At 44.8% G+C, this 27,587-nt stretch overlaps 1 protein-coding gene and 2 long non-coding RNA genes across 10 annotated transcripts in view; 2 read left to right on the top strand and 1 right to left on the bottom strand.

Moving 5' to 3' along the window:
- Positions 1 to 25,872, top strand: part of LOC116989663 — a 45,388-nt gene extending 19,516 nt beyond the window's left edge. The window contains exons 3-4 of one of the 2 annotated variants that reach the window (XR_004416279.1): positions 22,100 to 22,273; positions 25,140 to 25,872. This is a non-coding gene — a long non-coding RNA (uncharacterized LOC116989663). The remainder of the gene's footprint in view (positions 1 to 22,099; positions 22,274 to 25,139) is intronic. The other variant, XR_004416280.1, reaches the window with a different exon arrangement.
- nmrk2 (nicotinamide riboside kinase 2) lies at positions 407 to 7,350 on the bottom strand. 7 transcript variants are annotated; one of them, XM_033047256.1, is made up of 9 exons: positions 7,193 to 7,350; positions 6,205 to 6,275; positions 5,002 to 5,092; positions 4,008 to 4,056; positions 3,714 to 3,891; positions 2,983 to 3,054; positions 2,556 to 2,662; positions 1,563 to 1,648; positions 407 to 1,477 (listed from the first exon to the last, which is right to left on the bottom strand). In XM_033047256.1, exons 2-8 carry the CDS (start codon positions 6,228 to 6,230, stop codon positions 1,563 to 1,565), a joined length of 609 nt encoding a protein of 202 aa, XP_032903147.1. In that variant the 5' UTR covers positions 6,231 to 6,275; positions 7,193 to 7,350; the 3' UTR covers positions 407 to 1,477. The 7 variants fall into 7 exon arrangements, with proteins under 7 accessions (XP_032903147.1, XP_032903145.1, XP_032903146.1 ...); XM_033047254.1 differs by lacking the exon at positions 7,193 to 7,350 and adding an exon at positions 6,631 to 6,647 and having other exon boundaries at positions 6,205 to 6,283; XM_033047255.1 differs by lacking the exon at positions 7,193 to 7,350 and adding an exon at positions 6,602 to 6,631.
- On the top strand, positions 5,928 to 19,687 carry LOC116989664. Its single transcript, XR_004416282.1, has 3 exons — positions 5,928 to 6,182; positions 16,083 to 16,084; positions 19,652 to 19,687. It is a non-coding gene; the product is annotated as an uncharacterized LOC116989664 (long non-coding RNA).
- Positions 25,873 to 27,587: the final 1,715 nt, after the last annotated feature.

Raw genomic sequence — 27,587 nt, 5'->3', positions numbered from 1 at the left:
AAGTGACTGAACTTAGAAAGGTAATAAACATGAAGGCAAATGATACAGAAGAGTGTGAGGGGAGAGATGTGCAATGAGAATACATAGCTCAACAATGGATAATGCAGACAAATACACAAAGGATTCTAATGACTTGCAAAAGAAACCAAAAGTATCAAAAGGCATTGAACAGCCAAAAGAGCATTAGAATCCAGAAGATTGACAGATACACGTTTGAATAAAGCTCGACTGAGGATTTATCACCAGCGGCTATGGTTTTGTCTTGAGACGTAGTATTTAAAGCTTTCACATAGAATAGCTGGCATATGGATGATGAGACAGCACACTTGTCATCAAAAGTACTTCTGAGCAGCAATCTAATGTTTACCATTTAAAAACTCAATGACTTGAAAATGAACACAGCTACATTTAGAAAATTAATTATGCTCCTTTTAATATTCCCTCTGCCAAATGGAGTGTGTATTCCCCGAGTATGGAGTTGGCAACTAAACACCGGCCAAACTCATTATACAAGACATGGTTGCATTTTTAAACTTTACCTTGAAGATTACAAAATAGTTCTTATGAATTAAAATGGTCCTTTAATGCCATTAAAAAAAAAATCTATTAAAGTTTTACACCCTTTAGTGGGGCAGCTGGTTAAATTCATAGCTCGTACATTATTGGTTATAAAGAGATTTTCCTTAGTCATTCAGTCACCAAACCATTTTCTTTTAAAAAGCAGTCTTGGACAAGCAATGTTACCTGTCTCACTACTTTGCTGAATGCCACTGTATTAACATGACAGCGAGTTGTATTGTTATCCCCCCCCCCCCCTCCATCCTCAATGTCATCAAGTGTAAAGTTTGAGTGATCAGATAGTGAACTATTAAAACGTAGCTCTACACAGAACATAGATGCATATGGATTTGTTCCATACGGACTAACATCTAGTACAGGGTGCAGGACAAGTCAACCCCAGTGGAGAACAGGTATTATACCCATTCCAATGCAAACCTCCACTCTAGAAGTTACCCTAACTGTTATCGCCATTGTACGAAGGTCAAACTTCCCCCAACTATTGCATTGCCAGGTATAACATTTGGACCAGTAGTTCCGAGAAGGAACCTTGTTGAACACCACTTTAAAGATAAGGCTTTGCAGACTGCAATACAATGTCTGTAGAAAAGCAGACGGCAAACTAAGACAATAGTTACAAATTGGAAAGCACAACATTCAATACTCAGTCATTACTGTGGGCATCAGTTTACAATGTTCAAAAATCATACACGGTTAGCAGTAAAAAGTTACAGAAATTATCCACATAAAAAAAAAATTTAAGTTCACAAAGCTTTAAAAATACAAACGGCCATAAGAGGCAGATTGAAATAACTTAAACCATTCCAATCTATATACAGAAATCTAAGAGGACAAGTTTCTAAGATACGATCAACTATTTACAACTTCATCTTCACACAAGTCTTCAGTGCACCAGTCCCTGAAAGAAAGATTCAAAAATCATTAAAACTGTGACATAATCCAAACAGGAATCTAAATAATTTGATAATTAACTTGATAATTACCTATGAAGAATTGAGGATGAGATTCTGAATCTCTTCATACACTTGTAGATAGATATCATCCCTCGACTTCAAACCGTTCAGATACACTGGAAATATAATTTCTTAAATTTAATTGTATTCATTCTAAACCACTTAAATTCCAAGTACAAGCTGCCTCCCCAAATTCCAACCAGTGCCAGAAACAGAGTCTTCAGGACAGCAGACGAAGGTTTAATCCACAGCCCACTTCCCTCAGTCCAGAGAGGTCAAGCTGGAAAGCCAGCTGGGCTGACATACTCATGCAAGCAACTCCTGATTTACAACAAGAAAAAAAAGACAGAGTGCTGGAGTAACAGCATGTCTGGAGAATGTGAATTGGCACCATTTTTGGTCGAGACCCTTCATCTTACCAATTATAGTATGTGGACAAAAGATGGAAGAGAGGTAGGGGCAGGGCAAAGTCTGGCAAGTGATAGGTGGATACAGGTGGGGGTACATGGTTAGACCAAAGCTGCAGACGAAAAGCCAAAAGGTGCAAAACAAGGATAGAAAAGGCACAGTGATGCCAGAGGATGGAATCTAGTTGGAAGGGGGGCAGAAAAAAAGATGGGATGGTTCTTCGTTAGCTACCCAAAATTGGTGCATTCAGTGTTCGTTCTGTTATGTGGGATCATGGCTGATCTGAGGAGTTTCCAACAATTCCTACCCATCCCCACTAACACTATAATCTGCAATTTCTCAGGAGACCAGAAATGTCTCCTTGAATAGTTTAATATCTACAGTTCCCAAAGTGGAAAACCAACATTCAAGGAACCCGATCTTCTAAAAATGCAGATAATCTTTCCCAAGCTACATCCTGCATTTCAAGTTAGACCATCCTACCAAATGAAGTCTCTTCACTGCACAAACTTCACCCAACCTCATCTTATTTTCACTTCTTTCTTCTGCCCACCACTGTGCATGACAGAGCTGTTTAATTGCCAGCTTGTAATAGAGAACGCAACCATCACATACCAACATCAACTTTGTTGGCCTCCATCTCTTTCCTGTGCTTTAGATACATTGGCCACACATGCCCATCAAACAAGCCAGGTGGGTCAGGTACAGTGTAGTTCCTTGTACTGGAAATGAAAACAACTTCAGTTAACATGGCTGCACTCGGGTAGATTGTTGCAGAATGAACTGTAACGGCAGGCACGTGCATCAACACAAAGTAATAATAATAATAATAATAATAAATTTTATTTTCGGGCGTCTTTCAGATCTCAAGGTCACCTTACAAAGATTAAACAGAAGAGAAGAAAAACATATAGTCGGAGAAAAATAAATAATAAGGACATCATCAATACACAAATTAAAGATAGAAAAGACACAAAATCAAAAAAAACACAATGTGAAGAGAGAGCAGCGGCAGCTAAAGCGCGCCAGCGTAGCCATTTACCTCCTCCTCCTTTTGCATTCTTCATACGAAAGGCTCAGATAGTAACGCCGATTGAAAGTCGAAGCCAAAGGCCTGGGTCAGGGAGGAAAAACAATTGGTTCATGAAAAACGGGCTAGATCATTCTACCTACAATCTGTATTAGCACTATTGTAAAAGATTGATCATTGATACTATTGATTAGACAAAACACAGCAAGGTTAAATACTGCTTGGCCAAAAATGTTTACAATGCCAATTCTGGATAAGAGAGTATAAAGGTTTATGGCTAAGATCATTCAAGCACATTTACACAATGGAGATCGTAACTAGAAACACAAACAAGGGGTGGGGGGTGACGAATAAAAAATAATAAAAAAATCACTTTAAAATCAAGGTTATAATTCATTACTTTGCAAATCAATAGAAATACTAATGCTATTTACTTGTTTAAAAATAACAAAGCAATATACTGGTCCAATATTTTAGTTTAATGCCCATAATCACCTCACATTATTGTCAATGATAGCCCAACTAACAGTTTAATGCACCCTGACATTATTCTACAGTTTTAATGCTACCCAGAAAATGTGTACTTTAAAACCCTACTGGCTCTGACCCAGTTGGAGTGAATGCAGTACAAAGAGGCTCACCGCCTCCATTATGCTTTAACTGAAACCCATGCAGCAGCATGAAAGTCTGACAGTACTCTAGAAAACCCCATCTTTCTCAAACTGAAGTAGGGATAACTGCACCTGTAGTTATACAACAGGAACCCTTCCATTATCAATATCTGCACTCCTCCCTCTGGATGGCTCGGCTCGCTGGAGGCTGGAGTGACAGCCACCCCGTGAGAGCAGGCAAACTTTACTGGGTTGTCAATCCAAGCGTTGACAGTGCTCATCATTGCCTCCATGTCGAGGGCCGTGATCACTGAAGGTCAAAAAAGAACCCAGCAGGTTATCACAAGGACCAACACAAGGTGAAATGAATGTCAACGTAGATCTTTGTTAGAAAATGTCACTGCCTACGACCAATACCATTCTTACCATCCCATTGTTTAAATCCATCTTGCCCAACTTCTATCTGATCTGGTGTCTGAAATAGTCATAAAAACAAGGCTACAAACAATGTATTTACACACAAGACAGGAATCTTATCAATCCAAGTGCACTTGCCCAAAGTCCCTGATGTTTTGTTATATGACCATGGCTACATCATGGCTACTGGCTACATCATGCCAATGGCCATTCTGGATGAGAAAGGCTGACATTGGCTATGAAGAGTTAAAAAGCCTTCAGAGCATGGTTGATCACAGCCTGTACTTACTGTGAAGCTCCCAGCAAAAATCATCTTCATGCAGTAGGAACCATGGCCGATTCATATACATCCTCCCTCTATACCAAATGGTTTGTCAAAGCCAATCAGAATGTCCCACCACGATATATTCAAAAGAGTTAGATTTAGCTCTCAGGGATAACAGAGTCAATGGATATGGGGAGAAAGCAGGAACAGGGTACTGATTCTGGATGACCAACCATGATCATATTGAATGGCAGTGCTGGCTCGAAGGACCGAATGGCCTACCGCTGCATCTATATTCTGTTTCTACCACCCAGTGAACTCAGATTAAGATTCAAACGCGTGGATTCCATGTCCCGTGCAACGGTTATATTAAACCCAAATCAGCCATGAGTTCCCAATGCTGAGATGTGCATTTAAGTGAAATGTCCCAGGATATCGCCACGCCATGGCCCGTAATCAAAAAACTCCAGATTAGTAGACAGCTAGTGTAATAACTGAACTGCGGGCACAAATTCTTGAGCGCGCATGATTCAAATATCACAAATGTCTTTCCCCCAGTATCAGCACGTTTCAAGTATCCCATAATGAAAGCACTTAACCCAGTGATATCACTCCCAGATATTGCACTCGGCACATCAGGACTTTGGGCAGTGTTGTTTTAATTACCATTGATTACAACTGTCACAAACAGGCGCCAAAACAGGTTTAAAATAGAGGGGGGAAAAAAGTTGGGCTCACCTTGTAAAAGTCATCCTGATGCACAACGCAGCAGTTGGGTAATATTTGGCTAATTGTATTGGTCAGTGTGGTCTTGCCACCGTTGGTCACGCTGCAAGGTCAATGGGGTGGGGGGGAAAGTTGGAGGTTAATATTCCAGGCCGCTATTCCATGCAGACGTTATTATCCCAGTGTATTAGAGTTGTATTGACACCGAGCGCGAACAGTCGCTGCAGCTCCGCCAGAGGCGCGCCAGCCCATGCAACCACCTCCTAAATTCAAACTCGAATTGAGCGCCCAGCGCGGGAGAGTGGAGCGGGAGATGCAAATAAAAATCACCCGCTACACCAAAGTCAATCCTCTGATCAAATATACAACTTTGCAAGGTAATAAATCGGAAGAAGGGTCTCGACCCGAAACGTCACCCATTCCTTCTCTCCAGAGATGCCGCCTGTCCCGCTGAGTTACTCCAGCATTTCGTGTATGATCTTCAGTATCCAGCATCTGCAGTTCTCTTCCTACACATAATAAATTACCAGGTCTCGCTTAAAATAACCCAGACGTTACTTGGTTTAATAGTTTTTATATGGGATAAGGATTCGGAAAGAGGGAAACAATGAATTCTTTATGCAAAGATTCATTGATGAGCAATAACGATTTGAATATTATGAGATGGCAGTGCGGTGGTGACAGGGCTGGCTGGATCAAAGATCCTCCGCTATAAGATCTTTGGGCTGGATGGCTGGAGGCAGTTACTGAAGGCGCCACAAATATGTAGTTGAACGGGACGGGTGCTCGGGAAACGCACTCATCTCAAGGTTAACGCCACGGTAAAGCCGACATTTTGTGCCACATTTACTACATTTTCCAAAGAAAATTGTCAAAGCAACCAGGCTTCGGATACGTAAAACGAACTGCGGTTAAACTGGGCTAGATTTTAAATTCTTATGATCAACATTATATTTAGTATTTAGATTTTTTTTAAATTACATTTTGATTAATTCACGTTTTAACTGTTGTAGAAATTTAAATTAATTACACCATACAAGTTGATTTTTAAAGTCGTATAGATACTTTAAAATAATTCCTTTAATACCTTCGAAGTTCTTCAATTCACCGAATTTTCTCCAAATTCAGACACTAGCGGCAAAAAAAGTTTCATTTCAAGTTCAATCATTCTTCGCCAACACTTGCTCCGTTGTGTTACTTACAGCAAGTACTTACCCTCCAATGCCGATGATGTACTTCATGTTGTAACGTGGTCTGGGCTGTCGGTCGCTACACTGTAACGCAGGCCGCCGCTGCACTGTAACTACCCGCCGCTGCTACACTGTAACTACCCGCCGCTGCTACACTGTAACTACCCGCCGCTGCTACACTGTAACTACCCGCTGTTACACTGTAACGCAGGCCACTGCTACACTGTAACTACCCGCTGCTACACTGTAACTACCCGCTGCTACACTGTAACTACCCGCTGCTACACTGTAACTACCCGCTGTTACACTGTAACTACCCGCTGCTACACTGTAACTACCCGCTGCTACACTGTAACTACCCGCTGCTACACTGTAACTACCCGCTGCTACACTGTAACTACCCGCTGCTACACTGTAACTACCCGCTGCTACACTGTAACTACCCGCTGCTACACTGTAACTACCCGCTGTTACACTGTAACTACCCGCTGTTGCACTGTAACTACCCGCTGCTACACTGTAACGCAGGCCGCTGCTACACTGTAACTACCCGCTGCTACACTGTAACTACCCGCTGTTACACTGTAACTACCCGCTGTTGCACTGTAACTACCCGCTGCTACACTGTAACGCAGGCCGCTGCTACACTGTAACTACCCGCTGTTACACTGTAACTACCCGCTGTTACACTGTAACTACCCGCTGCTACACTGTAACGCAGGCCGCCGCTGCACTGTAACTACCCGCCGCTACACTGTAACTACCCGCCGCTGCACTGTAACTACCCGCTGCTACACTGTAACTACCCGCTGTTACACTGTAACTACCCGCTGTTACACTGTAACTACCCGCTGCTACACTGTAACTACCCGCTGTTACACTGTAACTACCCGCCGCTACACTGTAACTACCCGCTGCTACACTGTAACTACCCGCTGCTACACTGTAACTACCCGCTGCACTGTAACTACCCGCTGCTACACTGTAACTACCCGCTGTTACACTGTAACTACCCGCCGCTACACTGTAACTACCCGCTGTTACACTATATCGCTGCTACACTGTAACGCAGGCCGCTACTATACTGCAACACTAACGCTGCTGCCGTCGCTGATACTTTCTCGCCGCTGCACCTGAACGCCAGGCGCTACTATTTCATTCACAAATCAGGCGCCACGGCGCGCCTTTTATACTTTCTCTCCCCGCGTCACCATTTACGTGTTGGCCGCCCTCAGCCAATACTCCCCGGCCCCGGGAGCCGCCGTGGTCACACTGCAGCTGTCCACCATCACTCACCCCCTGCCCCGAACCAATTATAGCCTGGAATCTGTTCTTTCCTAAATCAGTAAGAAGGCAGATTCCATGCACCGGCTCAGACTGCAACTTAGAAAGATAACGAGGAAATTATATAAAGTATAAACTACAGCTTCAACCAAATAAAACTTCAACGTGTGAAACTTTTTATTATTTTCTATATTGATGTTTCTATTTTTTTTTAAATTCTGCTCTGAACATTTTCAAAAAATGATATTAGGCGCCAACGGCCTTAATTTGCCCGCCTAGACCGTGCTCTGGGGCAGTGTGTGGTGATACAGCAGGAGAGAGTTTCCTTCTCGCTGCCTGCAGTTCACGAGAACCAGCCAACAAAACACCCCTAACATGCCCGGCCGGCACTCTGGGCGATTGCTTCGCTGTGCCAATCCTTCACAATTTGTTGATGTTAACCTTTTGTCAGTCTCAGATGGGGTGTAATGTGTAAAAACCCCCGAGCTTGTTCCAGTTTGGTGCAGACAGCAAGAAACATGGGTTATTTAAAACCGTTTACTCTGCAGAAAAGACATGCAGACAGACGCTGGTTTATACCAAAGATAGACAATACGTGCTGCAGTAACTCAGCGGGCCAGGCAGCATCTGTGGAGAAAATGGATGGGTGACGTTTCGAAGTGGGGACCCTTCTTCCGTTTGAGTTATTCCAGCGCTTTGTGTGTGTCTTATTTTAAACGTTGAAGAAGGGTCTCGACCCGAAACGTCACCCATTCCTTCTCTCCAGAGATGCTGCCTGTCCCGCTGAGTTACTCCAGCATTTTATGTCCACGGTTTAAACCAGCGTCCGCATTTTCTTCCTACTTCTATTTTAAATGTTGACAGATTGGGTAATGTTGAAAGGGACGTCGGGCGTCCTGGTTGCTACATAGCAAGCCTCGGCTCCCCAGTTACCCCCTCCCCCGAACCAGGCCTACAAGAAGTCAGGGGTTTGTGCAGGTGATGTCAAACGCTACGTTGCATGTGCTCGGATATCAAACAGCCTGCCACCAGCAACCTCTGACGGTGCAGTCCAACACCACAGCGGCCCTGGATCGAGTTTCCAGAAAGGCTTTTGGACATTACGATACTCAATGGGATCTAGCAATCGGATCTTTATTAAATTCTTATCATAAGCCAAACAAAAGCGTTGCCCCACTGCATAGGTCTGCTAGGCCAGAATGTCTTAATCATGGTCCGAAGAAGGGTCTCGACCCGAAACGTCACCCATTCCTCTCCAGAGATGCTGCCTGTCCCGCTGAGTTACTCAAGCATTTTGTGCCTATCTTCGGTTTAAATCAGCATCTGCAGTTCCTTCGTACACAGTTAGTACTTTAGCCCTTTGATCAGATGTACATTACCTTTCTCAACAGTGGTCATTGTGCAGAGTGTGTTAAGATATTGAATTATTTTTATTTCACTCTTCAGTACCAATTGATATTGTGATCAATTGTACCGCCCATGTAACTACATCTAGATCACTTTAAACATCCGCTGTAAAAATACCCAATGACTTGGCCTCTACAACTGTCCGTGGCAAGGAATTCCACACATTCACCACACTCTTTCTTTTCACACAGAGAGTGGTGAATCTCTGGAACTCTCTGCCACAGAAGGTAGTTGAGGCCAGTTCATTGACTATATTTAAGAGGTAGTTAGATGTGGCCCTTGAGGCTAAAGGGATCAGGGGGTATGGAGAGAAGGCATGTACAGGATACTGAGTTGGATGATCAGCCATGATCATATTGAATGGCGGTGCAGGCTTGAAGGGCCGAATGGCCTCTACTCCTGCACCTATTTTCTATGTTTCTGAAGAAATTCCTCCTCGTTGTCATTCTAAAGATACGGCCTCCATTCTAAAGGTACATCTCGCCAGTCCACAGCAGCTCATTTGGGACTAAGCTAAAGAAAATGCAGAGAAGATTTACAAGTGTCCTGATGGCCTGAGCTGTAGGGAGGGGATGGACAAGCTAGTACTAAATCGTTGGATTGCCGGCATCTGAAGGGTAATCTTATCAAGGTGTATAAATCAGATGGTGAATGTTTCCCAGGGTCGGCACACCCAGAACAAAAGGACAATGGTTCAGGGTGACAGGGATATTTAATAGGAACGTTTTCACACAGGTGAGTGTATGGAACGAGCTGCCAAAGGAATTAGTTGAGGCAGGCACTATAACAACATACAAAAAAAACATTTAGACAGGTGCATGGTTTGGACAGGTTTAGAGGGATATGGGCCAAACGCAGGAAAATGGGACTAGTTGCGATGTGTTGGGCCAAGGCATCTGTTTCTGTGCCGTATGGAATCCCTGACAATGACTCATCTTCTGACTGAGAAACACAGGCGGCAGAGTGTAGGTGAGTCACCCTCGACCACAAGGGACTGTCTGAGAATCAGAGGTGAGGAATACTTGAAAAGTTTTGAAGATTCGTGGAGCAGGATGAGACGTGCTCAAGCTTCTTCATCCATAAGGTTCACAGGGGGAGCTCTGTGATCAACAGCCTTGGGGAGGATGACGGCTCGGTAGCATCCTTGCAGGTGGATATGCAAATCCTTTTATACGGATTTGTACTACAAAAAGGCCACAGACAGCACCGCCTCCCAGAACTTCCTGTCCTCTATCACGGAGGTCTTGGAGGACAGCAAGCGGGAGAGTCTGGACCAACCACTGACCCTAGAGGAGCTGACTGGCTCCATCCGTTCCTTTGACTCGAGTAAAACTCCCGGAAGCGATGGCTTACTGGCCGAGTTGTATTCGGCTCTGTGGGATTGGGTGGGCCCAGACCTGCTGGAAGTGTACAACGGCATGCTTCTAGCCGGCAGCATGTCAGACTCCATGAGGAAGGGCAGCATCAAAGATCCTATAGCGGAGCAAGATAGGCTACTCCTGCGAAATGCAATGGGCTGACGTGTAGTACGCTATGGAGGGGATCATGGGCATTTTTCCACGCCCATTTTAGTAACCTGAGCCTACCCGACCCGACCCGACTCGCAGTGTAATCAATGTTGTGGGGCAGCAGTTTGTGTGGGTTAGATTCATAAATCTGTCAGTTCATACTTCTTGTCAACAATAAAATTTGATTCTGGTAATTGTCTTTTTTAATGTTTTTTAAATCATTTCTTTTTAAATGGTTCACAAGCAGTGTTTGAGTTGATTTTGTAGGAACCGACCCGACTCGCAGGGTGATTGACATTGCGGGGGAAGTTTTTGTGCGTGATATAGGGTTAGATTCATAATTCTGTTAGTTCATAATTCTGTTAATTCTATAGGATCTTTGGGCAGCATCACCCTAATCTACAAGCAGAAGGGGGAGATGAAGGATATAAGGGATTGGAGACCCATAACATTGTTGAATGTAGATTACAAGATCCTGTCTATGTCCAACGCCAACCGGGTCAAGTCTGCTCTGGGACAGGTGATCCACCCAGACCAAACCTGTGCTGTATCTGGCAGGAAAATCTCAGACAGCCTGGCACTGCTGAGAGATACTATCGCCTACGTGCAGGACAGATGGGTGGATGCCTGCCTAGTCAGCTTGGACCAGGAGAAGGCCTTCGACAGGATATCGCACACGTACATGAGGGATGTGCTCTCCAAAATGGGGTTTGGGGAGGGAATCAGAAATTGGATCCAACTGCTCTACACATTAGGCAGGAAATGCTGTTGGGTAGACTGATGGAACTGAAGGCTGATAAATCCCCAGGGCCTGATGGTCTGCATCCCAGGGTACTTAAGGAAGTGGCTCTAGAAATCGAGGAAACATTGGTGATCATTTTCCAATGTTCTAGAGATTCAGGATCAGTCCCTGTGGATTGGAGGGTAGCTAATGTAAGAAAGGAGGGAGAGAGAAAACAGTTAGCCTGACATCAGTGGTGGGGAAGATGCTGGAGTCAATTATAAAAGATGAAATAGCGGCACATTTGGATAGCAGTAACAGGATCGGTCCAAGTCAGCATGGATTTACGAAGGGGAATCATGCTTGACTAATCTTCTGGAATTTTTTGAGGATGTAAGTAGGAAATGGAAAAGGGAGAGCCAGTGGATGTAGTGTACCTGGACTTTCAAAAGGCCTTTGATAAGGTCCCACATAGGAGTTTAGTGGGCAGCATCTGCAGTCCCTTCCTACACATGATTGAATAGTTGAGCAGACTCGATGGGCCGAATGGCTTAATTGTGCTCCTTTGTGGTATGGTCTAACATTGCGCACTGCTCCACCTATCAGAAGGTTTCCAATCCAATTCCCAACTGTATAATTCAGTCATTTTGGAAAGGTTGTTGGAAAACCTCTATGAGTCACTTAATTGGAGAAGGAATGGGTTAACTGTCTGACAGTAAACAGAATGGTGTCCGGCAGAGATAATCGAGTTTACTCCGAACACACAGTCTGTTTAATCAGACGCCACAGCAACCCCTCGCTGTGCTCGATTGGTTGCAACAAGCCCCAATCGTCGCTGTTTGGCCTTAACCACTGATGGGGTTGGAGGGATCAACGGAGGAATGTTGGCCCGCAACCAGTTCCTGGGCCGGAGAGGTGAAGAGCAAGTTTCTCACCGCGCTTGTATCTTGCTCACAGTCGTGCGATCGGGTGCTGCAGATCGCTACGTGTATGGGGGTTTGGACCAGGCTAGCACTAGCACAGGGTCTGGTGCCCTCTGCTCCAAGCCCAGACTTGCACATGAAATGTCCCGCAGGGAATGTGCCTGCCGACTGCCACTGTCAGAGTACGTGCAGAGGGACACACTGAGGCTTTCTGCAGCTAACACACAGGGTCTGTAGTGAAGGACCAAGCACTAGGGTCAGGTCACCACTGGACACTGAGGGCTGGAGTCTTGTACAGACTCTCTGTAAAGTAAAGTAAAGTAAAGTATCCTTTATTGTAATTCAGACATTTCAGTCTGAACGAAATTGTATACCTTGCAGTCATAACATAGAATAAAAGAACAAAACACACACTTAACACAGTTTAACATCCACCACAGTAATAATAATAATAATACATTTTATTTTTGGGCGCCTTTCAGACATCTCAAGGACACCTTACAGAGATTAACAGGAATAAAAAACATATAATCAGAATAAAATAAGTAAAAAAGACATCACAGAAACTCAAATTAAAAACAGAATTCAGTTCAAAAACAAAAAATCAAAAACACAATGTGAAGAGAGAGCAGTGGCAGCTAAAGCACGCCAGCGTCCACTCTCCCTTCACGACAGCCATCTTGGACAGTGAGTCTACCAGCCACCTCCTCACTGTGATGGAGGGCAAAGGTCTTAAAGTCCTTGTCCCTTCCCTCCTCGCCTCCCTCTATGAGACCTGCGTACATTTTTGCATATCTTTCATTCATTGTTCTCTATCATTGTCTATATCACTCATTTCCCTTATCCCTAACCGGTCTGAAGAAGGGTCTCCACCCAAAACATCACCCATTCCTTCTCTCAAGAGATGCTGCCTGTCCCGCTGAGTTACTCCAGCATTTTGTGTCTAACTTCGGTTTAAACCAGCATCTGCAGTTCCTTCCTCCACTACAACATAAATTAGTTCAGTTCAGTGCAGGAAGGAACTAAACTAGTGCAGAAGTAGTTTAGTTTAGTTTATTGTCACGTGTACCGAGGTACAGTGAAAAGCTTTTTGTTGTGTGCTAACCAGTCAGCAGAAAGACTATACAATATTACAATCGAGCCGTCCACAGTGTACAGATACAGGATAAAGGGAATAACGTTTATTGCAAGATAAAGTCCGATAAAGCATAGGAACAGGCTGATTGGCCAATAGTATTTGTGCTGAATATGATTGAGTTTGGTCTAACTCAACTTAACTAAACTCGGACATGGACACCATTCATTGATTTATTATAAGGATAGTATGGTACAACACAACTTTGGATTTAAATCTAATTACGGGTTGGGTGAGGTGGGTGGGGAGGGATGTGAGGCAGGTATATCACCATTTTTTTCTTTCTCTTTTTGTCCTTTTATTTTTTTTATTTTTTCTATTCCTCTCTTCTTTCTTTCATTTATTCACTCTTTTGCTACACTACTTTGGCTACACTACTTTGGCTACACTACTTTTGCTACACTACTTTGGCTACACTACTTTAGCTACACTACTTTAGCTACACTACTTTGGCTACACTACTTTGGCTACACTACTTTGGCTACACTACTTTGGCTACACTACTTTAGCTACACTACTTTTGCTACACTACTTTGGCTACACTACTTTGGCTACACTACTTTGGCTACACTACTTTGCCTACACTACTTTGGCTACACTACTTTGGCTACACTACTTTGGCTACACTACTTTGCCTACACTACTTTGGCTACACTACTTTGGCTACACTACTTTGGCTACACTACTTTGGCTACACTACTTTGGCTACACTACTTTGGCTACACTACTTTGGCCACACTACTTTGGCTACACTACTTTGGCTACACTACTTTGGCTACACTACTTTGGCTACACTACTTTGGCTACACTACTTTGGCTACACTACTTTGGCTACACTACTTTGGCTACACTACTTTGCTACACTACTTTGGCTACACTACTTTGGCTACACTACTTTGGCTACACTACTTTGGCTACACTACTTTGGCTACACTACTTTGGCTACACTACTTTGCTACACTACTTTGGCTACACTACTTTGGCTACACTACTTTGGCTACACTACTTTGGCTACACTACTTTGGCTACACTACTTTGCTACACTACTTTGGCTACACTACTTTGGCTACACTACTTTGGCTACACTACTTTTGCTACACTACTTTGGCTACACTACTTTAGCTACACTACTTTAGCTACACTACTTTGGCTACACTACTTTGGCTACACTACTTTGGCTACACTACTTTGGCTACACTACTTTAGCTACACTACTTTTGCTACACTACTTTGGCTACACTACTTTGGCTACACTACTTTGGCTACACTACTTTGGCTACACTACTTTGGCTACACTACTTTGGCTACACTACTTTGGCTACACTACTTTGGCTACACTACTTTGCCTACACTACTTTGGCTACACTACTTTGGCTACACTACTTTGGCTACACTACTTTGCCTACACTACTTTGGCTACACTACTTTGGCTACACTACTTTGGCTACACTACTTTGGCTACACTACTTTGGCTACACTACTTTGGCTACACTACTTTGGCTACACTACTTTGGCTACACTACTTTGGCTACACTACTTTGGCTACACTACTTTGGCTACACTACTTTGGCTACACTACTTTGGCTACACTACTTTGGCTACACTACTTTGGCTACACTACTTTGCTACACTACTTTGCTACACTACTTTGGCTACACTACTTTGGCTACACTACTTTGGCTACACTACTTTGGCTACACTACTTTGGCTACACTACTTTGGCTACACTACTTTGCTACACTACTTTGGCTACACTACTTTGGCTACACTACTTTGGCTACACTACTTTGGCTACACTACTTTGGCTACACTACTTTGCTACACTACTTTGGCTACACTACTTTGGCTACACTACTTTGGCTACACTACTTTGGCTACACTACTTTGGCTACACTACTTTGGCTACACTACTTTGGCTACACTACTTTGCTACACTACTTTGGCTACACTACTTTGGCTACACTACTTTGCTACACTACTTTGGCTACACTACTTTGGCTACACTACTTTGGCTACACTACTTTGGCTACACTACTTTGGCTACACTACTTTGGCTACACTACTTTGGCTACACTACTTTGGCTACACTACTTTAGCTACACTACTTTGGCTACACTACTTTGGCTACACTACTTTTGCTACACTGGTAATCTAGGGGCTCTATCTTTGCACATCTCACTTTTTCGCTTTCTTGCTTTTTCTTCTTTCTTTTCTTCCAACTAAAAGTTAAAATTGAAGCTGTACAATAACTGTATCATTTTATATGCCGTCGGTTCTATTTTAGTACACTTGCTTCTAATAAATAAAAATATTTAAACAAATTAAAAAAACTTAACTAAACTCTGCCAAGTTAAACTAATGTGCATGTGATCCTTATCCCTCCATTCCCTGCATATCCATGTGCAAAGTCTCAGGCACGTCATGGCAACATTGTTTAAACAGGAAACACGAGTGGAACTTGTGCTTTGTAAGACTACGTGTTGGTTTGATGGCATGAGGAATGCAAGGAAAGACATGCGCTGATTGGACTATATTTCCCCCATGTATATTTAGGAATCAAGTATATTTTTGAATTGAAATTTAATCAAAGCTTCCAAATGAGGAAGATCAAAGGTATCAAAGGTATCAAAGGTATTTTATTGGTCACATTCACATACACCTAGGTGTAGTGAAGTGAAATGCTTCTTGACATTTTGCAGCACATAAAGAAGGAATACAGACATAACATTAATAAGTGATTTAAACATAAAGAACATCCCCCCACAATGGTTCCCACCATGAGGGAAGGCACAAAGTCCAGTCCCCAACCCCAGTTCACCCATAGTCGGGCCTATTGAGGCCTCCACAGTTGCCTCTACGGAGGCCCGATGTTCCAGGCCGTTCTCGCCGGGTGATGGTGCTCCGGCGTCGGGAGAGTCCTCTCAGCGGTTTGGGAACCCTGGAATGGCCGCTTCCATACTGGAGGCCACGGCTTCCAAAGCCAACAATGCCTCGCCGGTTGGAGCTCCACAACTGGCGATCTCATCTAGAGATCCCAGGCTCCCGGTGTAAAGTCAGCGCCGCCGCCCGCAGCTGGTTGCCCCACAGTCCCGCAGCTCCGTGATGTTTTCCTCAGTGATCTTCAGCTCACCGGAGCTCCAGCGCGGCGACCCGGGCAAGGCATCGCCCGCTCCGCGATAGCGCTCCAGCGCTGTGCCGTCGCCGAAGCCGAGGTTCTGGGCGGTCCCCGACAGGAAATGCCGCTCCAGGCCCGCTGGTAGGCCGCGAGGACGGGTCGAAGCTGCAGCCCGGAGAAAAGCTGCCTCTCTCCGACCAGGTAGGGACCCTGAAAGGTAGTTGGTGTGTATAAAAGCGAGGGAAGGCAAGAGAGAGAGAGAGAGAGATTAGGAAAGGGAGCAGGCTAGCCCTGCAAAGTCAGATTTATCTGCGAGTTTATATTCAGTCATTAAAAACAAAAGTGCCTGATGCCAAGTTGGAACAGGCAGGTGTTGGGCAGCAGGCCCAGGTACTGTCCGGGCTCTGTGTTTGATGAAGAAGGTCATGGATGATTCACGTGCAGTGACTCACATGTGCTTGCCGAGACCGGCCGTGTCACACTGACGTGTTGGCATGGCGCTATGTACACGACACACACGCTAATGCCCACCGCCCCACCGTAACATGCTCACGTGTCCACAGACACGTCCAAAGATTTACAAGATGTATTATTTATACAATCACCAAGATCAGTTCTTGCAACTTCACTAAGAATAGAATGACAAATGCTTGCGTCTTAGCCAAAGTTCCAGGTGTGGTTTAGGAGACACGACAGGTACATGGATAGGTCAGACCAGGTGTGAAGAAGGGCCTCGACCCGAAACGTCACCCATTCCTTCTCTCCAGAGATGCTACCTGTCCCACTGAGTTACTCCAGCATTTTGTGTCTATCTTTGGTTTAAACCAGCATCTGCAGTTCCTTCCTACACGTGGATAGGACAGGTTTGAAGGGATATGGACCCAGCGCAGGCAGGTGGGACTTGTGTAGCTGGGCCATGTTGGCCGGTGTGGGCAAGTTGGGCCGAAGGGCCTATTTCCACACTGATCACTCTATAACTCTATCATTCTAGAGATACAGCGCGGAAACATACCCCTTCAGCCCACTGAGTCCACGCCGGATAGTGACCATCCCGTACACCACCACTACCCTACACACAAAGGACAATTTACTGTTTTTACCAAAGCCAATTCACCTCCAAACCTGTACGTCTTTGAACTGTGGGAGAAAACTGGAGCACCCGGTGAAAACCCACGTAGTCACGGGGAGAACGTACAAACACCGTACAGACAGCACCTGTAGTCAGGATTGAACCCGGGTCTCTGGCGCTGTGAGGCAGCAACTCTACCGCTGCGCCACCGTGCTGCCCAAAGTACTTGAACATATGACGATAAACACAATTTGACGTGACCAGTGGCACACAGGTAAAAAAATCTACCATGATCTTGTGGGTATGAGGGCTGAATTGCATACTCCTGCTCCCATTTCTTATATTATTATGTTCTTGAAAGCTGTATGACCAGATAGATCAGCCATGATTAAATGGCGGAGTGGAGATGTTGGGCCGAATGGCCTCATTCTGCTCCTATCACTTATGAACGTGACCAGCTTTTAAAAATGGACCAGAACTTTCATCCAGTTTGTGATTGGCCGTCCAGTTTATATCTCATAGAAACATAGACAATAGGTGCAGGAGTAGGCCATTCGGCCCATCGAGCCAGCACCACCATTCAATATGATCATGGCTGATCATCCAAAATCAGTACCCCGTTCCTGCATGATCCCTTGAATTCTCTCTTGAAAACATCCAGCGAATTGGCCTCCACTGCCTTCTGTGGCAGAGAATTCCACAGATTCACAACTCTGGGTGAAAAAGTTTTTCTTCATCTCAGTCCTAAATGGCCTACCCCTTATTCTTAAACTGTGACCCCTGGTTCTGGACTCCCCCAACATGGGGAACATATTTCCTGCATCTAGCCTGTCCAATCCCTTAATAATTGTACATGTTTCTATAAGATCCGCTCTCATCCTTCTAAATTCCAGTGAATATGGAATGCAGCCGGTCCCTGCACCAGAACACCAAGGCCTGGGCATTGGAATCGGTTTATTTAAAATCAACTGCAAGCTACAGAATTTGTAGCCCAGGAAGTTTGGTGCCTTTAGGAAAGGTCAAGAGAAAGTTGTGGTGAGTGACAAGGAGCAGAGAGTGCGGGAGAACGGGAGCCACAGTGACTGGGCGCAGGGTTGCCAGGGGAAGTCACCAGACGTGGTATAAAAGATGTCCAGCTTTATATGGGAACAAGGGAGCATGAAACTATGTGAAACATGTATGAGCACATAAACACAAGACGTGTTTATAGCATGGCTCAAGAGCTAGGCAGTGCCCTTGATCATTCGTGTACAGTTTGGCCAGCTCTCTCTGTCCCATGGACAATTCCTCTGGGGCACCATGATTGAGGGGAATGGAAACATCTCCTAATTGTCGCTTTTCTCTGAGCTTCAGTTTCCTCCTACACTCCAAAGACATGCTGGTTTGTAGGTTAATTGGATTTGGTATAAGTGTAAATTGTCCCCAGTGTGTGTCGGATAGTGTTAGTGTGCGGGGATCGCTGTTTGGTACAGACTCGGTTGGCCGAAGGGCCTGTTTCCGCGCTGTATCTCTAAACTAAACTTAACTAAACTAAATAGCGCTGCCCCCCTGCCTGGCATGGATGATGTGTGGTCTTTACAAGGGCAGAACCTCAGCCCTCTTTGACATCCAGGTCCCCAGTCATTCATATGAATATTACTCTGAATGAATCAGCAAGGAGTTGGTCGGAGGAGACCTGGATATTCCGTTCATTCTTTCCACATGGTCTCACTGGTATAAATGCCTGATCAGCTTCCATAAAAAATTATTGGCAAACATGACCATTTCCTTCCAGTGCAGTCGAACAACCAGGAAAGATGACCGTCACTGGGGCTTAGAATATTGAGATATGCCCTGACCTTAACATGGACATCATATGAATCAATAAGGATTGGGAATGGAGGACATAGGTATAAGGTGAGGGGGATCAAAGATTTAATAGGAAACCTTTTTACACACAGGGTGGTAGGTGAATGGAACGAGCTGCCAGAGGAGGTAGTTGCGGCAAGGACTATAACAACATTAAAAAAAACATTTGGACATGCACCATGGGTAGGATAGGTTTAGAGGGATATTGGTCCAATGCAGGCATGTGGGACTAGCACCTATAAGTGACGACTCTATAAGTATTGGGAGTGGAGAGGCAGGAGCAGACTATGAGCCTGCTCCACCGAGCACCAAGATCATGATTTATCTGTCCCTCAGCTCGCTATCCAATGCATCCCTGGATCTCCGGATGGAACCAAAGCCTACATCACTGATGGCAATGAGAAGCCCAGGGGGTACCTTGCTTGTGTAAGAAGGAACTGCAGATGCTGGGTTAAACAGAAGATAGACACAAAAAGCTGGAGTAACTCAGCGGGACAGGCAGCATCTCTGGAGAGAAGGAATGGGTGACGTTTCGGGTCGAGACCCTTCTTCAGACTGGTAACCCGCTGAGTTACTCTAGCTTTTTGTGTCTATCTTCAGTACCTTCCTTGTGTTCTGGGGCAATATTAAACCCAAACTAGTGGCGAGCATTCAAAAACAAGTTTACATTTCTAGAACTAATGGCCATTTGTTCACACAATGTTTATTCATTCTTGTTCTTCCCATTTCAGTAATTCTTCAGATGCAAAAATTACCATTCACAGGATAGGTTCACATTTGAGATCCAGCTGCATCAACACCACCAAATCTTTAATTTATTCCCAATTCATCATTAAATCGCAGTGAAGAACAGCTCTTTCCAAATGTCACAGTTGAAAATAAGGGGTGACATGGTGTTGCAGGAGTAGAGTTGCTGCTTTATAGCTCCAGAGATCCAGACTCGATCCTGACCTCGGGTGTTGTGTGTGGTGTTTGTACGTTCTCCCTGTGACTGTGAGTTTTCTCCAGGAGTTCCGGTTTCCTCCCACATCCCAAAGACGTACAGGTTTGTCGGTTAATTGGCTTCTGTACACACTGTCCCTAGTGTGTAGGATAGTGCTCGTATACGGTAATCGCTGGTTGGTGGGCCGAAGGGCCTATTTCCACGCTGCATCTCTAAAGTCTAAAGACAAATTTGCGAACAAGAGACGTTGGAATAAGGAGGTGCAGGGTATGTGTGATCTGTGGAGTTGTGTGTACACATCATAACCTCTGGGCAAGTTTAATTCCCTCCACTTGGTGCTATTTCCATGACCTGGTCCTCAGGTCCTCCCACAGAGTTGTGAGTTTTCCACCTCGAGCCAGCATTAAAATCAAGGATAGATTGTTTTGAAATCTGATGGTTGGGATTCAGACACTAACTGTGACTCCAAGTTCTGCCACGAGGATCATCTCTGATATCAAAGCTCTCCACCTAGTGGACAAATCAAAGGCTTGCAGTCATTTGCAATCAGCAAGTAAATTAATATCTGACATGACTTAGACATACGAGGCTGCAGATGCTGGAGTATTGAGCAAAAAACAAACTGCTGGAGGAACTCAGTGGGTCAGGCAGCAGCTGTGGAGGGAAATAGACAGGCAACGTTTCATCTGAAGAAGGGTCCTGTCCAGTACTTTCCACATATGCTGCCTGACCCGCTGAGTTCCTCCAGCACTTTGCGTTTTAGCTGACATGTATGTTGGGTTTTACATCAGTCCTCAGACTGCTGTGATTATTAGGTTAGATGTTCCAAAAGCCCTTCTCCAGAAAGGTTGCGGCCACCCATTCCTTCTCTCCAGAGATGCTGCCTGTCCCGCTGAGTTACTCCAGCATTTTGTGTCCATCTTCGGTTTAAACCAGCATCTGCAGTTCCTTTCTACACAATCACTGCTGAGCCAGGCTTCAACCAACACAATGTGAAGTTAGTTGCAGAAACAAGGAACTGCAGATGCCAGTTTACAAAAAAGGACACAGTGCTGGAGTAACTCAGCAGGTCAGGCAGCATCTGTGGAGAACATGGATAGGTGACGTTTTGGGTCGGAACTCTTGTTGCCACCCCCTTGCATATGACCCTCCCAAAATGCAACACCTCATCTGTGTAAGGTCATAAGGTCATCAGTCATTGGAGCAGAATTAGGCCATTCGGCCCATCAAGTCTACTCTGTCATTCAATCATGGCGGATCTATCTTTCCCTAATAAACATATACGATTATTAAGGGCTTGGACACGCTAGAGGCAGGAAACATGTTCCCGATGTTGGGGGAGTCCAGAACCAGGGGCCACAGTTTAAGAATAAGGGGTAAGCCACTTAGAACGGACACGAGGAAATACTTTTTCACACAGAGAGTGGTGAGTCTGTGGAATTCTCTGCCTCAGACGGTGGTGGAGGCAGGTTCTCTGGACACTTTCAAGAGAGAGTTAGATAGAGCTCTTAAAGATAGCAGAGTCAAGGGATATGGGGAGAAGGCAGGAACGGGGTACTGATTGTGGATGATCAGCGATGATCACATTGAATGGCGGTGCTGGCTTGAAGGGCCGAATGGCCTACTCCTGCACGATTGTCTATTGTCTATTAACCCGATTCTCCTGCCTTCTCCCCATAACCCCTGACACCCGCACTAATCAAGACTCTGAATCTCCACTGTACCTTTTGTGTAAACATAGGCCTGAACCATTTACCACCATTGTCAGCCAGAGGAGCGAAGTAGATAGAAAACATAGACACTAGGGACAGGAGGAGGCCATTCAGCCCTTCAAGACAGCGCATTCATTCAATATGATCATGGCTGATCATCCAGAATCAGTACCCCGTTCCTGCTTTCTCCCCATATCCCTTGATTCCTTTAACCCCAAGAGTTAAATCTAACTCTCTCTTGAAAACTCTCTCTAGATGACTGCTCTCACGTTCCTCTGAGCTCCACATCATACCTGAAGCCAATCCGACTTGCTTTACCTGAGCACAGGTGAGTTACCTGGATACAGGAAGGGCTCTGGGACCCGATAGAACTGAAGACTCAGCAGCAGTTACAGCGAAAACAAGACACAGACTCGTAAATCAGGCCAGGTCAGTGGATATCTTTACGGCAGAGATAGATAGATTCTTGATTAGTACAAGTGTCGGGTTATGGGGAGAAGGCAGGAGAATGGGGTTAGGAGGGAGCGATAGATCAGCCATGATTGAATGTCGGAGTAGATTTGATGGGCCGAATGGCCTAATTCTGCTCCTACTACTTATGACCTTATGAAATGGAACGTTTCACTAATGCAACTCAGGTAGCAACCAATCATCTCCAACTAGAGAGAGTTTATCTCAATCCTCAGGTCTGCCTCAGCGGAGGAGGACTGTGAGTAAGATGGCCAAAAATCATAGCGATATATGGTAGCGTTTTTTCTAAAATCAATATACAGTGTAGACAGGTGGTCAAGATGAGACTTAGTTATATAGATAGATGGGCCAAACGCAGGCAGGTGGGACTAGTGCAGCTGGCACATGTTGGCCGGTGTGGGCAAGTTGGGCCGAAGGGCCTGTTTCCACACTGTAAGACTATAACGGAGTTAAATGAGGTGTACCACAGATACATTTATGGGTTTTATTTCTTGTCTCCACACTGTATCGCTCTATGACTCTATGATTCTATGATTCTAATTCAACCTGAACGAGATAGAGACATGTGCAAAGAGAGAATGCCCAAGCATCGTATAAGGCAACTCTTGTTTAGTTTACTCAAAACACATTTGCACGTACCGATATTCCTACAGCAATCAGTGCAGTTACTGCTCTGGATACCATGATTAAGGTCTTGTTTACAGAGACAGAGCTGTCAGTAACGCAATGACTGATTTCACGCTGGCTTCCAATCAGATAGACACACTTCAGTGCTTCCACTTGTGGACCAAAGCAGACTGGGACACAGGTGAGGGTGAGGTTGGCTTCACATCTGCTCCAGTCACTGATCCAGTGTCTTACATGTCAATGTCCCACGAAAACACAATCACCCTGTTGTCCACCTGACATTTGACAAACCCACGGAGGCAGTAAACTCGAGATGGATGCTCTCATTATCATTTCCAGCAAAATAAAAAATATACTTGTTACAAATGTTAAAGGCCAGCGCTGTTGAAGATGAGGTAGGAGCGTTGGGATGAAAGTATCGCCTCCCTCATGTCCATTGTGGACAGGAAGGAATGTTTCTCTGAAGAGGAGGAATGGGTGATATTTTATTTCGAGACCCTTCTTCAGACTGAAATGTCACCCATTCGTTCTCTCCAGCGATGCTGCCTGCCCCGCTGAGTTACTCCAGCTTTTTGTGTCTATCTTCGGTTTAAACCAGTTGCTTCCTACACAGAGTGTCCCTGGCGTAACTCCCAGCAAGGTTGGGGTCATTAATACAAACCTGCTCTTGTGGAGCGGGGACTGTAAGAGAAGAGCGTGGGAAATGAGATGTGATTCTAACTAAACACGAGATGCTGATACTCCCAGAGTGTACCTTTGATCTTCCAGATTAAGAATACAGTTTTGTTTTACTGCAGTCGATGGTTTGACATTGTCTGCTAATTAATTCCAGATGCCATTCCGTAAAGAAGAGCGTTCAGGACTGAGGCTGCACTATTCACTCAGCCATTGTGTGTACCTTTCAATTGTAACCTCATGTCTCTCCCCAAAGCCAGTCTCGTCAGCCTCAACCCATGCTATTGTCTGAGTTTATTTCCAGGACTTATGTTCAGAGCAATAAAGACTCCACTGGAGAACTGATTAAAAACTTAAGGTTTTGTGTAAAGTGAAACAGAATTTCATGTCTACTGTCTGAAGAAGGGGTCTCAACCCGAAACGTCACCTATTATTTTTCTCCAGAGATGCTGGCTGACCCGCTGAGTTACTACAGCATTTTGTGTCTATATTCGGTATAAACCAGCATCTACAGTTCCTTCCTACATATAATTTCATGTATTCTAATCATAGTCATGTTCATGAGTGATAGGAGCACAATTAGGCCATTCGGCCCATCAAGTCTACCCCACATTTGACCCATGTCCCTCTAATCTTTCCCTATCTCTGTACCTGTCCAGAGATATTTACGTGTTATTGCTCCAGCTTCAACCCATTGGTCTGGCACCTCATTCTACATACAGACCACCCTCTCAGTGTAACACCTTCTGCTTTTCATAGCCAACTGTTTTTACAGAACTATTTTTGCAAAGAGGTACAGATCGTGCTCGCATTACAAAAATACAATCGCTTTGAAATATGGACTGCCCAAAAACTGCATTTAATTGTTCTGGGCCTATACTCACTGGAGTTTAGAAGGATGAGGGGGTACATCATTGAAACTTACCGAATTGTGAAAGGCCTGGATAGAGTGGATGTGGAGATAATGTTCCCACTAGTGGGAGAGTCTAGGACCAGAGGGAACAGCCTCAGAATTAAAGGACGTACTTTTGGAATGGAGAGTGAGGAGGAATGTATTTATTCACAGGGTGGTGAATCTGTGGAATTCATTGCCACCGATAGCAGTGGAGGCCAAGTCAATGGGTATTTTGTAAGTGGAGATTGATAGGTTTTTGATTAGTAAGGGTGTCAAAGATCATGGGGAGAAGGCAGGAGAATGGGGTTGAGAGGGGAAGATAGATCAGAAATTATTAAATGGCGGAGTCGACTCAATTGGGCCGAGGCTGACGTCTGCTCCTATATAATGATCTGCATTGATTAGCACGGGGGTCAGGGGTCAGGGGTTATGGGGAGATGACAGGAGAATGGGGTTGAGAGGGGAAGATAGATCAGCCATGATTGAATGGCGGAGTAGATTTGATGGGCCGAATGGCCTAATTCTGCTCCTATCACTTATGAACATGTATCTTATGGAGATCAGCATCAGTTTCAGAAATATTCCCAACTGCTCGTTAACATGTTATTTTTTTAATGCATTTCTTAGGTTGACGGTGGGGATCGAGGACGACAAGCTCCATCTCCAGTTGTGTGGGGTCCACGTGGCCTGGCACAGACGGGCAGCAGGAGACGCCTGGGTTGGTGGATGTGCTGTAACGTTGTGGTGCCATGAATGCACGGCTGCAGGTACAGCCCAGTGCCCACTGTCTCCCAGAGAAACCTCCATGCCCTGGAGTTGGAACACGCTGGTGCTATGGATGATATGAACCCGCTGTGTCCACTGGCTCTCTGGATGATTAGAACATACTGTCTACTGGTGCTCTGGATAATATGAACACACAGTCCACTGGCCCTCTGGATGTTTTCAAGAGGGAGTTAGATTTAGCTCTTAGGGCTAACGGAATCAGGGGATATGGGGAGAAAGCCCGAACGGGGTACTGATTTTGGATGATCAAACATGATCATATTGAATGACGGAACTACCTCAAAGGGCCGAATGGTCTACTCCTGCACCTATATTTCTATGTTTCTATGATGTGAACGCTTGGTGTCCACTGCTCTCTGGATGTCTCCTGGGACCATAGAGTCATAGAGTGATACAGCGTGGAAACAGGCCCTTCGGCCCAACTTGCCCACACCGGCCAACATGTCCCATCATGTCCCACCTGCCCGCGTTTGGCCCATATCCCTCTAAACCTGTCCTATCCATGTACCTGTCCATAATATATCTTAAACTTTGCGATAGTCCCTGCCTCAACTCCCTCATCCGGCAGCTCGTTCCATACACCCACCACCCTCTCAGGTTCCCATTAAATCTACCCCCCCTCAATTGAAAACTTAGACCAGTGGGGCATATTTTTTTAATCAACATGTTAATTTTATGTAAAATTGTAAATACTGAATTATGAACCATGTAACTCATGTAAATAAATATATATTTTAATGAAACGTCCTCACTCTCCTGAAGAAACGTCACCCATTCTTTCTCTCCAGAGATGCTGCCTGTCTGTCGCGCTGAGTTACTCCAGTTTTCTGTGTCTACCCGTGTACTCCGCTCCCCACCAAAGATCAGGATCTTTGCTCCCCACTGTTCGAGTCCCGGCTCAGACAAGTCGATGTAACACACCCCTGGCTGATTGACACTGCAGCGCTCCATTCACTCGCTATTCACAATGGCGTGTGGGTCGCTGCGCTGCACTCAAGTGTGTTGGTGGGGTCGGCTGGCATCTGTTGAGCAGCGCCTGCCCGCCCGCCTGCTTGCTGCTTCTTGCAAAGGGGAACTCCGGGCGGGGAGCGTTGGCTTTATGATTCGGCTTTACAAACTAAAGTGAGTATCTGTTCACATTTAACGCGAATCAGTGTCCTGGAGCTCAAAGAGATGGGCTCAAAGTTAGTCATATCTTAAACATTTGATGATGGAGTTGCGGTCGTAATATTTATGTCTCAGTTCATGACTTGGGTTTCCAAGAAAGTTCACATTGGCACTTTGACAGATTCATATAGCGAATTAATAAACATAGAGAATAGGTGCAGGAGGAGGCCATTTGGTCCTTTGAGCATGCACGGCAGACTCGATAATAATCGCTTATTAGCCAGTTAAAAGCTAGTTTCTGCACTTTGGGTAGTTATAACACCATGGAAGTGTGTTTAACATATATCTAGTATTTAAGGTTTATATTTGCAGTTGAAAGAATCTGTAGAAGTACTGACAAAAGCGCAGGAACTGGAAGCTACAACAAGCACTTTGTGGAGTTGAGCCAGAGAGGAAGAGGAATTAACAGATCCTCTCATCTCAAGAGTTTAAGAGTGTTTTATTATCATGTGTCCCAGATAGAAGAATGACCTGCAGCAGGCCAACAGATATGTAAATATAATACTCTTGTAAAAACAAAAGTGCAGTCAGAAATAATGCTTCCAAGTCTATGTAGTTGGAGTTTAGAAACATAGAAACAAGGTGCAGGAGTAGGCCATTCGGCCCTTCGAGCCTGCACCGCCATTCAATATGATCATGGCTGATCATCCAACTCAGTATCCTGTACCTGCCTTCTCTCCATACCCCCTGATCCCTTTAGCCACAAGGGCCACATCTAACTCCCTCTTAAATATAGCCAATGAACTGGCCTCAACTACCTTCTGTGGCAGAGAATTCCAGAGATTCACCACTCTCTGTGTGAAAAATGTTTTTCTCATCTCGGTCCTAAAAGATTTCCCCTTATCCTTAAACTGTGAACCCTTGTTCTGGACTTCCCCAACATCGGGAACAATCTTCCTGCATCTAGCCTGTCCAACCCCTTAAGAATTTTGTACATTTCTATAAGAGGTTGTAGTGTTTATGTGGAGGTTGTAGTGTTTATGTGGAGGTTGTAGTGTTTAATAGCAAGTGTATGCAGGAACTGCAGATGCTGGTTTAAACCAAAGATAGACACAACATGTTCGACTGCCCCGACCACGGGAGAATAAAAGAGGGAATAGACAGGACTTGTATTGCCTTCCA

Source organism: Amblyraja radiata, chromosome 29 (assembly GCF_010909765.2).
Source record: "Amblyraja radiata isolate CabotCenter1 chromosome 29, sAmbRad1.1.pri, whole genome shotgun sequence".
NCBI classification, from domain to species: domain Eukaryota; kingdom Metazoa; phylum Chordata; class Chondrichthyes; order Rajiformes; family Rajidae; genus Amblyraja; species Amblyraja radiata.
The sequence above is the reverse complement of the archived record's forward strand: the minus strand, read 5'-3'. Positions and strand labels throughout refer to the sequence as shown.